Raw genomic sequence first — 12,597 nt, 5'->3', positions numbered from 1 at the left:
CTCTGCAATGGATTTAAGTGTACTTCAGTTATTATAGTATAGGAAATTGAATTAATCTTCTAATGGGTTAATGACTAAGGTTTAAAAGGCGTTAAATATAGTGAAATATAATGAAGAAAGCTTATCTATGTTAACCATAGGTTTTGAACTCTCAATACGCTGGTATCAGTAAAGTGGCATATCAGATTTTAAGTAAACCAATTGTGAAGACAAAATGACAAAAAATAAACTACAAATGTAAGTTTGAAAACTGCTCTCGCAAAAACAAACAAAAACATAAAAAAGCCTTCTATTCATTAATATTGTCTTCCATGGACTGTGTGCTTTACTGTTCCTAATATGTATTCCGACTAATATGTAATTCAATTCACACTGATTTGCTAGTTTGATAAACGTTAAACCATCCCCTTTCTTCTACCCTGTCAATTGCCATACTTATTTTCATTATTTCCAAATAAAATCCTATTACATAATCGGTGAAGTTTGTTTGGCCGTTTATAATCTTTTTAATAATTTCTTTTTGGTGAAAATAATTTACCCTTATTGGGGATTTTAAATTGAAGAACCTATAGATATATACATATGAATTGCAAATACTTAGTGATCCTATCGCTCAACGCATTCTATTTTTTCCTATTCCACACGTGTCTGATTACATATGTTACTAGACTACTACAATTGGAATTAAATAATCATGTACCAACGGTTTCTTGCTCTCTGTTGTATGGTTGCAATTGTTAATTGATAGTAGTTATACATTGACCATTTTGTAGCATTGCTAGCAGAGCACAAATTAGGTGGCTGAAAATCAATGACCAGCACCTATGTGCCACTGCTATCATGTATTAGATCTGTCAATGTACCTCCGCTAATGGTAGTCATCTCAGGCGTAGATAGTAGTCCAAATCCATCGACAGTTTCGCTCGACGATTCACCGTACGGGTGACCTATTGAACGCAGGAATAGGAAGGCAAGCATCAGGAAACTTGAACCAAACAAGTCACCCAGTGCAGTCAGGTAAGGAATTGCCGAGTTGTCTGGATCGATCTTCCATTTCCACATCAAGTGGATAATCACATGAGCGATGTATAACAGCAGCATAACCTAATAAAAAATGTTCAATAGTCAACCTTTGCAAATAGATGAAAAGGAAGTAGATGATTACCTGCAGAGTGCTAACGAATAAATAGGATAGAACAAAAGGAACGCCAATGGTAGAGCTAGACATGTGAATATAATCCGCTACAAAAATAAACAACACTTGGCCAGGAATTGACATCGCAATGAGTATTCGCGCGGTTCTAGCATAAGGAACTGAAACGATAAAAACGTAATCGAAGGTTAGTCACCGATCGTCAGCCACCTACTCTAATTCCTCGTACCTCCGTGAAATAGAGCTTTCCAAGGCAATTCAAAAATGTTGGCGTGCGGTGGTATAATACCGATAATGGAGCTCTGGTGAAGCATAGTAGATATCTTGCTTGCCTGTACTGATACAAGGTTTCCTCCGATACCGTTAATAATTGGCTGGAACACAACAAACCCATTGAATATACCGACGGCTTTGTCCAGAACCAGACCACCCATTCTGTAAAATAAAATTATCAATATTTCTAGTAGTGCCAATATGACCGATAGGTTTGCGTTTGAGGCTTAAAGTGATCACTCACCCGCTAATGAACAGTGCAGATAGCACGGGAACCCATCCCGTTGAAAGTACGGATCGTGTGTATTTATTACGATAAACGAGGAGCATCCAAAATGGTAACAAAAACACATAAACGGCCACCATTACAAACGTAACCCACAGGTGTGTATCTAGAAAGATAATATGATAAGCATAGAACAGCGTGGGATTAAGCAAAGCAATGTACAATAACTGTTACGCATTGAAGTCTTACCAATATTTTCAAACAATAGCGTACTCATTCCGGCTAGCAACGATATGGATACCACATCACCAATCGACGCTGCTAGTGGTGTTGCTAGGTTATCGGGATTCATTGTCGTTCGGCTTGAAACAAGGATCACAGCCACTAGAACGAAATCTGCATGGAGAGAATTGAATTTTAAATATATATGCAGAATCGTAGAAAACCGTAATCGAAAATGTTATACCTAGCACAAAGCAGGAGCTGGTAGCAGTGAACATGGCCGAGGCCGTCAGTAACATTACGTGATCGAAGATTATAGTCCCGTTGATAATTGCTCCGACTGCAACAGCAAACATGGACACAATGAATGAAGCAACCGTTGCCTGCACTTGCACTAGTGCTATGTTGCCCAGGATCATATGAAAGATTTCACGCCTTCCCGACATATTGCCGAGGTTCGCTTGTGTTGAGAGACGTGATGCCAGACACATGTCCAGGTTACCCTTCAGTCCTAGTAACGATGGCACCAAAATGAATAACTCCGACACATGGACGAATACTTTCCAGTTCTTATTATTCGTATGGGTATGTAAAAAACGATTGAAAGACAAAAATAGATTGGGAGGTGAAAATTATTGTTCCCTTTGTTAGTCACACTACATCGCCAGATCGTTCACCGGATAAGTTAGTTTATTAATGTCAATGCATAGGAGTAGCGCACACATGTGTTAGATCATTTAACACTTGTGGTATATTAAGCTATTATAGTTAAGATTAGCTATATTAAAGGTTAGCGAATCAGCAATAGGGTAATCAAATTTTAAATTCATAAGAGTTACCAATTTGAGCTATTAAAAACGTTGATCGATCAGAATCAACTTTTGTTCAAAATAACTCGATGCGAAATTAGGTAATAACTCTAAAATAAACTGGATATTGAAAAGAATATTGGTTTCACTAGTTTGCTCAAGCTGCAAGTAAGTAGTTGTAGTAAAGGAAATTAGAGAAGGAGTACGCTGTAACATACTATTATCCTTGAAACAATTATACGCAAGCGCAACACAACAACCTAATTCACAAACTGTACCCTACCGAATATCTTAGAGTGATCAATCCTAAATCTACATCCAACGGAGTGCTTCCCTGGAAAAGTAAAACAATGACGCGGTTTAGTGAGTTTAGTTCACATAGGTCTTATCCAGAATGCAATGCGGAAACAGAAAACCACAAGTGTTTGGCTGTCGTACTCATGTGCTATATGATTCATGATCAAATGACAAGTGACAAGTGTGTTACATATTTTACTTCAGTTTCTTCTGTATTGTATGCAAGAATTCCTCACACTTCTAATCTATTCCGATGGTGACACTTAGCAACGCACTTGATCGTTTTAATGCAGCTTTTAATAGATGCTTTAAGCTTATTAAAAGAATTGTTTTTTTTTTAATATCATGTTTGAAAATCAAGTTTTTGTTGGAAAACGATAGCATTGTAATTTCCTGAACTAGAGAAATAAATTTCAAACTACAGAAGTAATCTAGCTTTGTTTTGTGCTCCGATAATAGAACGTTAAATATTCAATATTCACTTCAGTATAATAAATGGCATTTGCCACACAGCGAAGAGGGGAAGTCTGTAAGGTTCTGTTACTTTGCAATCATCGAACAATGTCTCCACTTCAAAAATGATAAGACATCAAGTGTGCATCAACATTTCACTCCATTTGAACGTTTTTTTAGTTGTATTCATACTGCTGATATTTGCTGACGTTATCGACAGCTACAGTTGTTCCTTAAGATGCCTGTCCATATTCCGGGAGAATATTTACACAGGATAACCAACACCACGATGTAGGCTATCGCACATACTCTAGTCCCAGGAAGCTTTTAGTCTTCTGTACGTACGTACTCTTGCATGTACGAATCACGATGATTGCCATCTAGAAATAAAGTAACAAATTTACAATTCAGAATGGTATTTACCTCGACATGACCTAGGATGATTCCTGCTCCAATAGTGCCTACACCAGCAATGAAGAAAGGTATGGCGATTTGAAGTGTCATATACCACCACTTCTCTTGTCGTATGCCGGCACCATGCTCTCGACCTGCTCCACCATCTCCGGCAGATCCATCATCCGTGCCTACTCCATTTACGCCCACAATGCCGCCGCCTCCAGCAACGCATTTCTGCTCAAGAGGTCCACCTTCACTGACTTCATCAGCCAGACTTCCGGAGCAGCCGGTACCGCCACCACCGCCACTACGGTGATCGCCCCGGTCCGGCTCGGAAGATGCAATCGATGTCGTTATTATCGAGCTCAGCGACCCCGTTGTGGATGCGGGTAGCGTGGCGATTTTACCCTTGCCATCACCTGGTGAATGAGAAACGCAGAAAAGGTCTAAGGGTTAATGATATTTTAAGAATAAAAGCTAAGTGTAAGATAACACGAATATATGAATAAATTGTATTACATCTTTGAGTGCATTACTGTAAAAATACAAATATGCACTAATGTTGGGTAACATAACAAACTATCCTATAAAGAAAACAAAATTAAAGAGTTGTGCGTTAAAAATGCTTGATACTGATGAATGTTGAAAAAAAAATCAATTTCATGGCTTAAAGCTCAAAACAACCTCAACAACAGCCTAATTAAAGCGCTATAAATCATAATTTGCAACATAATGGTGCTCATATTTTAATAAAAGCCGGATTTTAATTCTGAATGATTTTTATACCTTTTGTTAAATGTATTAAATGGCCTATTGTTAATTCTGGTAAACTGGGTTGGTCCGTATTGATATTATGTATTTTAGATCAATGAGATAAATTAAAACTTTAGGTAGTGTAATTTTTACCTTTTTTGATGGAAAAGAGCTTTCAGATTTTTGTTCATTTATTCAAAACGACTTCAAAAATATGAAACTCCGACATGAATCGTAAATTAATTGTATTATATTTATACTTATTTAACTATATGCCAATTTGTTTATATGACTCTATGTTTCAAATAGGGTTACTTTTAATGTTAAAAAAAGTATAATTTAACCATATGTGTAACTGAACAAACGAAAATGGTAAAAGTTACAAAGAAGACATCAAACATCGAATAATGTATAATTTTAGTATACAACTGTCAATCAGAGGCAGATTTAACGATAAGTAGATTAGGCGGCCACTATGGATGTGCCGACTTCAAAAGTACAGGTAGCCCTCGAGTTATACTATTTTAATGGAACGCTGTAAATCGCGAGAGATACGCGTATCTTGGATTTCCACGTATGTTGAATCCGGGAGTAAAATCGTTTACACTTGAAAGTTCTCTCTCTTCCTGGCGTAACGACCTTTTAGTTCATGCCATTTCTGACTTACTAGACTGACTTACTGACCAGCGCCGTTACCAATAGACCACCGGCCGCCCACGCTTGAAAGTTATAAAAGGCGAAAGTTAAAGTTACATAAATGACAGCTATGTTAACAATCCGAGCATTCCTCGTTTATATTTTCGTTATGTTAATAATCCATCTCTCAAAACAATCAAATTGCAAACATGATACTTGTAAAACAAATGAAGTGTAATATTAAACTAAAATCTGAATCATTAAATTATGAAGTTTGAGTGTTTTATTGCAATGAATGAGCTTAACACACAATGTCACTGGCATTGTTGTAGTATAATCCGAAATTACTTTGCAATATTTGCGTGTTGCTGTGGTATCTTCATATAAAAAGATATACCAAAAAACGATTAATTTACAAAAAATAAAAAGCAAAACAAAGGTAGATATGAGAATCCGTGTAAGCATTCCATTAAAGAGCATTCCATTAAATAACTTTAGTGCGGTTCTGGACAGCCCAGTGGCATAATAGTAGCGTCGCCGTTCTTCACACGAACGAACCGGATAAAATCCCATCCGGATCAATCCACCGTACGCAGGACTCACTATTCAGCTACGTGGTAAAATAAGTCTAGTAAGTCAGAAATAGCAGGTATGACCTATTAGATCAGTACAGCAAGAAAAGAGAGAGAGAGAAAGAGAGAGAGAGAGAGAGAGAGAGAGAGAGAGAGAGAGAGAGAGAGAGAGAGAGCGGTGCTGCTTTATGTAAAATGCGTGGACAACTTTCATTTTCATGCATAGTAAAAGAAGCATTGCACATTCTTTTACAGTTAAGTTGCGTTATAATCTGAAAATAGGCAAATCTAGAACTGGGAGATTAGCAAATATGAAAGATTTAAGAGTTATAAGAGTTCAACGAATGTAAAGTCCCTTGGTAGCTACTACAGCTATCGCGCTAGCTAACTAAAACTTAATTTTAAACTGTGTACAGCCGATACACGAGATACGCGGAAAATGTGTTCCAAAGAAATCCACGTAACTTAACGCCGGTTTCCTCTAAATCATCGTTTATATGTCATAGGGAACAAATACTTATTCCCACGTTACGAAGCACATTCAAAATTGATATTTATACGTTTATTTAAAAAATTACAATAAAATGTTATGAAAATAAATTTTTATAATGATAAAATGTAACGTATTTTTGCATTTTTGCAATTTAAAAATTGAAATCTGCATGCAACTCGGTGAAATGTCTAGTTTTTAAAAACCACGTATCGACGAATCCGCGTAAGTCGAGTACCGCGTAACTCGGGCATTGACTGTATTAATTCATTATCATGTGTCCATATGGCTGCTTAGCAACGGAAGTGTGAGTAAATAGGCAGATTGTCATGTTATCATTGTTAAGCATTGCATGAGATAAAGTTAGGGTGCTTATGCGAAAAAGGGAAGAAAAGCTGCTAGTATCAGACTCAACATCACTACAATCATCATCATAATTTCCTAATTAGAGGGAAGGTAGTTTTGACCGCAGCCATCATGGTATTGAATAAAGCGGTAAAGTATTATGAATCTCGCTGTAAACTACATTAGTACACACTGTCGGCGTAAGCTCAATTTTATTATGTTTTTTTTGGTTCCATTGTTTTGGATGGTTTATTCTTAGCAAAGGCTGATGTAAAATTGTTTTCATTCCAAGGAAAATAACGCAACGTGAGGGAAAAACAGCATTAAACATGTTTCAAGTTTACATAATATTTTCCGACAGCTTACAGGGTCATTTTGATGGGCTGTTTTTGCTACAGTATATGCATGTTTATACACAAAACTTTCGGACGCGGCGATTGTGCGAGCGTTCGAAAATAAGTACTAACATTGTCGGTGGTTTGCGTGATATGTTGAGGTAAGTCTCATTTATATTTGGATATTCCATTTCTTTGTTGGAGGTTTTTTTTCATCAAACTGCGAAGTTTTTTTAGGGAACTTTAACAAGACGTCAAAATTTATCAGTCAGGTTATAGTTAATTTATAAAGAATAAGACTGTAATCCTTTCATTCTATTGGACGTTAACAATAACATCCCAAAAATGAATCAACCTTTTAGGAAATATATTTTTACAATATTAACAAATCATCTGAAGTATCTAACATTGAGGTAGATCATCCCAAAAGTTAGAAAGCTTAAGCTTAAGCCGGTATGTGTCAAATAATCGAGCAGATTTCGAGCGGCGAATCGGTAACTGGTTGCATCAATCACATATGGACATAGATTTTTGACATAAAGAATGACATTAGGTATTCTGTACCGAGATTTTCAGGATATTTTTTTTTTTATTTTAGTTTAAAATTGTATCTACATTTTTTATATACATAGATACTTATAATAATTAACCTTATTTATATCTCAGTCAATTGAGCCGTCTCAACAAGAAAAGCCGGTTCAAAAACCTTTATGAGCATATTAATCCTACTCGGTATTTACATGTCTTTCAAAAGATTGGTTCAAGCATGTTCAAACCGTTTTTTATACTCATACTTATGGGAATACGTAAATACAAGCTAAGAAATTTCCTCAAGTATCGTGAGTCAAAAACAATTTTATGTGATTTATAAAGGATGAAATTCCTTTATTTCAACATTAAAAAAAACATTCAACTAAAAAAATTATCAATTGTTGAGTCGAGCGAAGAACTCAAGAATTCAATCCGATGCTGACAACTAACCCGTCACCCGTCACGCCACATGTTAAAAAAAATCAAAGGATTATATCTCATTCGCTCTTTCGTTCTCATTCGTTTAAATACTGTGATTAAAGAAACATCCTTTTTGTGATCCTAGCGACAACATGTAAGTAAAAGCAATTAGGTTGTTAATGTATTGTTAAACACGTTGGTAGCTATGGCTATTATGTTTGATAGCCAAAAGTATATAAGTTATATGTAAATCAAATGACTGACTTTCAAGAAAATACCCGGCAACTAACGTGTTAAGCATAGATTTGAAATTTTCGATAATTGATACATTACATAGCATAGCATCACATAGCATTGATACATAGCACTCTCAAGCATCCCATTTTCCAAAACTGACATTCCAAATGGTGCAGGTAATTAAGATCTCTGTTTATTCTTAACAGCACATGCTTAATTTTAAAGCAGTCGGTGAATCTCGAATCTAACAGAATGCCAGGGTCTTTTATATAAAATTCCATGTACAACGGTAAACCGCAACGGGTTTAATTAAAGTAAAGGACTACAAAATGTTAGTTACTCTAGATTGCTTAGTTTGGGTTCCGTGTAAAAATGTATAAATGCACGAAACAGCTCCATGAAGTAGAAAGTAATACATCACCATATTTTTTAAAAGGATAAAAGCTACGAGGGTGAGCTAAATTAAATGAGCTTGCGCATCACAACGCAACAACAAACGGTATGTTCATCTGTATGCTATTATAATCGAGAGAAATAATCGGAGGACGCAAACTTCGGTTCAGTTTCAAAGCATAATTTATGTTTCGTGTTATTTTCAAGGCAATATTTAAGTGATGTTTAGATTTTATAAATTGTGAACTGGAAAACTGCAAGTAAATTGAAATAATAATTTACCGTTTTTGATAAAATTTTTTTAACTGATTTTTTTATAAAAATAATTATTGTTAAACACCAGAACACCAGAAATTAAAAAAAAAGTATTAATTATGCGTATTTATGTATTTTTTTTCCTTTTTTAACATCCTAAGCCTATGGGAAATATGGCCTAACCTAGTTTAAACCTGCTAGAAAAATGCTTTGTTTTGATATTTGTCGAGCAGCTGTCGAGCACTTTCATAAGCAAAACAATCTAACCATCGATTCCCAGGCTTATCTGGCTTGGCAGTTTGTATGGGAAGCTGTAAGCTTATAAGCCTGGAAACGTCAAAACGCATACAAAAAACTGGCTTATCCCGTGATCTACCCCATTGACAGATAGTCGCAACGATGTGCGACGATGTGGTACCGCTTAACTTAAATTTTCAACTATAAATCTAACCAATGCGAAAAGAGACGTACATAGAACATACAACGTGACAAAAATATCGCGCTGGATTGAAATGTTTTCAAAGATAATCATTCGCAATAACAAATATAGCATTTTGAAGACATGTGATGTGGAAGTCCATAATCAAATATCGAATCGTCTGTCTCATCATTTCTCTGTACATATCCCCGTTCGGCTGTGCTCATTTTCATTCAGAGAGTCGTGTTATAGAGTTAAGCTAATTGATGCACGACCGATGATGATCGCTTCACGATCAGTTGATGGTTAAACAACGTGCACTGCGCCGTGGAACTAGAAGCATTTTGTGTTTTTGACGTTCTTCTTGCGGCACGTGGACAGTAAGTTATTTCAGCGTGTTTTGATGTTGTAGAGCGGAAACTCGAACTAATTAAGCAAGAATTAGATGAACAATTGATTTTAGATACTCTCACCAAAGCAAAGCTGACCTTCGTTTTGGTTGTGTGTTATACTAGTGTTGACAGACATATTATTGCAGGCACTAAAATAGTACCCATCATTGAGATCGTTACTAAACTTTAGCAGTATTGGCTGAGTACACCCGGGATAAGTTGACTTTTCACTGTTTGGAGAAGGAAATATTCTTTAAACGAATGTGAATTGCATCTTAAATTAAGCTACCTTTAGTTGTAAGCAATACGGCCTGGCCGTTCTTGTTGAATAAAAAAAACATTTGCATTAGTATGTGAATTATTAAATCAAAGCATTAGGCGGTTAGGCATATAACGCAGTTGCTTTAGGTACAGCTTTATCTACTCAAATTATATAGCTATAACAGTTATAACCTGGTTATAAACAAAGACAAAACGCGATGCTACTATCGCTTCAAGTAGCAATTCTGATTAAAGGGCAACCGCAAAAATCCGTCCAATGTGAATACTATGGGCATGATAATTCCCAGTTCACAGACACATTGTTTGTAATCGGAACACGAGTCATATCCTCAGTATCAGTACCTATGCGACGTCTAGCTACTTGTTCAAAGTGTAGATGGGTAGTGCCGTTCCGGACAGCCATAAACTCTAATCTAGCGGTTTTTTTCCATGTGTGGTAAATCTGTCTCAGCTGGCAACGGCGGAAATAATTGCTAAAAATGCAATTCATAACACGGTGATATATGGCTGTTAGAAACCTCAATATCTGGACATCTACCGGAACAGCATACGAAAAAGCGGAGTCAAATCCCGAGTTTATTATTTTGAACATTTTTTAACAAATCTGAAATGCTTTTGGTCACTGGCAATTGAGCAAGTCCAAGCGGTGCGTTGATTCACTAGATGCTGAAGTTTATAAGTTGTGTACTCTAGCGAAAGAAAATAATGAATTATCAGTGTCTGTGCATCCGCATATGCTAAAAAGCTTAGTAATCATATAAGTAATCACCCTTGACCTTCCTAGCTGACGATATCGTTCGTGTATACTTGAACCTACGAAAGTGAAGATTTTTATGAAAGAAACAGTTTGCTGAAGTGCAACTATTCGAATATTGATGGTCAGATGCTTAACTTTTTGCTATTTCCAACATAAATTTTACCTAAGTTTGCAATTTCTCTATGTTTTTGATTTTTTATTACGACTTTTATTTTAAAGACATTAAAAAAAAGTATAAAACACGGCTATAGGACAAACATTTCAATCAGATCATAGTATACAGTTAGTATTGTATGGTTAAAACATATTGGATATTGCTTGAGAAGAGAAGTTAAGCTCATTTAGATCAAGTTCAGCTTTCAATCTGTTACTAAATATAGATTTGTTATTACAGGAAAGTTTGCAAACAAAATTTTTAATAATTAGCGTAATAATTATGCGTAGCCCCCCCAAATACCACGATCAATAAACTAAGCTTATTGAAATGTTTTTATTTCGCATTTTCCGCTACAATCCAAAATGTTACAACTCTCATAAGATACTACAATATTATTGCAGTATATTTGCTCAATTCCAAAAAATAGTTTATAGTGCTTAAAAAAAATGTGCTCAAAACCGTTGTGTCCTAATATCTTCTTTTTAATAAATCTGTAAAGACTATGTTACTCTGTAAAAGTACGTGGAAACACCAGATTTTCTTTACATAAATAAACCCATTGCTCATACAACTAATATAAATTAATAAGAAAAAATAACCGTTGTAAGAAAATTGCTTGGAAACTTAAGTAAGGAGAATAGGTTAAGTACAAAATTATCACCTGTCTAATTTATAACTGTTTTGTTGAGTAATTTAGCCAATATATAAGCCATAACCGCACTGAAGAATTTAGTACAAATTTTGCATATAGGTAATTTGAATATTGACTGACTGAAATAAATGTAACGTAGGCCATAAAAGTATAAGGAAGACTAATAATTTAAATAATTCTTAGATATTTTCAAGAATTTTTGAGCAAAAATATAAAAAGAAAAAAAAGCGAATTTTAAAATAAGGGGAAATCATCGACGAAATATAACAATCATTCAATAGCAAAACAACTATAAAATTAAATATAAAGTTATCAAGTTAAAGTTAAAGTTAAAGTTAAAGAGAGAGAGAGAAAAAAGATAAAAAGAGAGCGAAAGAGATCAAGAGAGATAAAATAAAAAAAAAAAACAAACGGAACGAAAACTCACCGCTTCCACCGTAAATCGTAAAGGGTCTATAGCTATCGTCATCGACGCGGTAGAATTCTGTGGCCCCACGTGTATCTATTTGCAGCCCATGCCCGAGATCAGCTCGGAAAGCGTGTCCCGTATCAAGCGGAATTGCCGCTAGTGACTGCGGAGCTATTACGGTTCCTGTACTGGAGAAACTCGATCGTTGACTGCCGATGTGTGAACCGACTGGACCGGAGCTTTGACTGTCCAATAACATTACGTCCATTGTATCAAACGCGATGACACTGTCTTGTTGAGTGTTTGGCCTTGCAACAGTTTCGGCTATTTCCGGATTCATTTTATCCTTCGGCTTCATGGTCTTGATTACTTCGGTACAACAAATGTTAGTGCACAAATGATATGAAAAGGAAACTTGCAAACTTGCAATAATGTGAACGTAAAAATTGTGCTGCGGAAATTATTGTACGTTTATAATTCCAAGTAAATGTGTATGACAGGAAGTTCGTTTGGTGCAGGATCTCGTCCGAAGGTAGCCGCTACACACTAGATTGTGGCGTTGTCCTTGGAATCTTCAAATTATCCGTAGATTCCACGAGTTGACAAGGGATTTCGTTGTAAATGTATGTTTCTAGCTTCCGGGAGAAACACAGAACGTTAGATCTGCTCTGATCTACATCCGTAGCGGGTGATGAGGTGGAATTATGTTTTGTAAATGGTAACCCAAAATTCTT

General features: G+C 35.8%; 1 protein-coding gene across 1 annotated transcript; it reads right to left on the bottom strand.

The window, feature by feature from the left end:
• Nucleotides 1–822: 822 nt before the first annotated feature.
• LOC128711253 (solute carrier family 41 member 1) lies at nucleotides 823–12,221 on the bottom strand. Its single transcript, XM_053806123.1, has 9 exons — nucleotides 11,882–12,221; nucleotides 3,857–4,248; nucleotides 2,967–3,017; nucleotides 2,119–2,443; nucleotides 1,902–2,048; nucleotides 1,671–1,818; nucleotides 1,383–1,588; nucleotides 1,166–1,314; nucleotides 823–1,104 (listed from the first exon to the last, which is right to left on the bottom strand). Exons 1-9 carry the CDS (start codon nucleotides 12,219–12,221, stop codon nucleotides 823–825), a joined length of 2,040 nt encoding a protein of 679 aa, XP_053662098.1.
• Between the last annotated feature and the right edge of the window lie 376 nt (nucleotides 12,222–12,597).

The sequence above is a fragment of the Anopheles marshallii genome, chromosome X (genome assembly GCF_943734725.1).
Source record: "Anopheles marshallii chromosome X, idAnoMarsDA_429_01, whole genome shotgun sequence".
Classification (NCBI taxonomy): domain Eukaryota; kingdom Metazoa; phylum Arthropoda; class Insecta; order Diptera; family Culicidae; genus Anopheles; species Anopheles marshallii.
Note: the sequence above shows the minus strand (reverse complement) of the source record. Positions and strands in the feature narration are given on the sequence as shown.

Coding starts and splice junctions, on each gene's coding strand:
- LOC128711253 (XM_053806123.1), bottom strand. CDS start 12,221: ATGAAGCCGAAGGATAAAATGAATCCGGAAATAGCCGAAACTGTTGCA. Junction 1,589..1,670: donor TCTGCACTGTTCATTAGCGG/GTGAGTGATCAC, acceptor TTTATTTTACAG/AATGGGTGGTCTGGTTCTGG. Junction 1,105..1,165: donor TATTCGTTAGCACTCTGCAG/GTAATCATCTAC, acceptor ATTTTTTATTAG/GTTATGCTGCTGTTATACAT.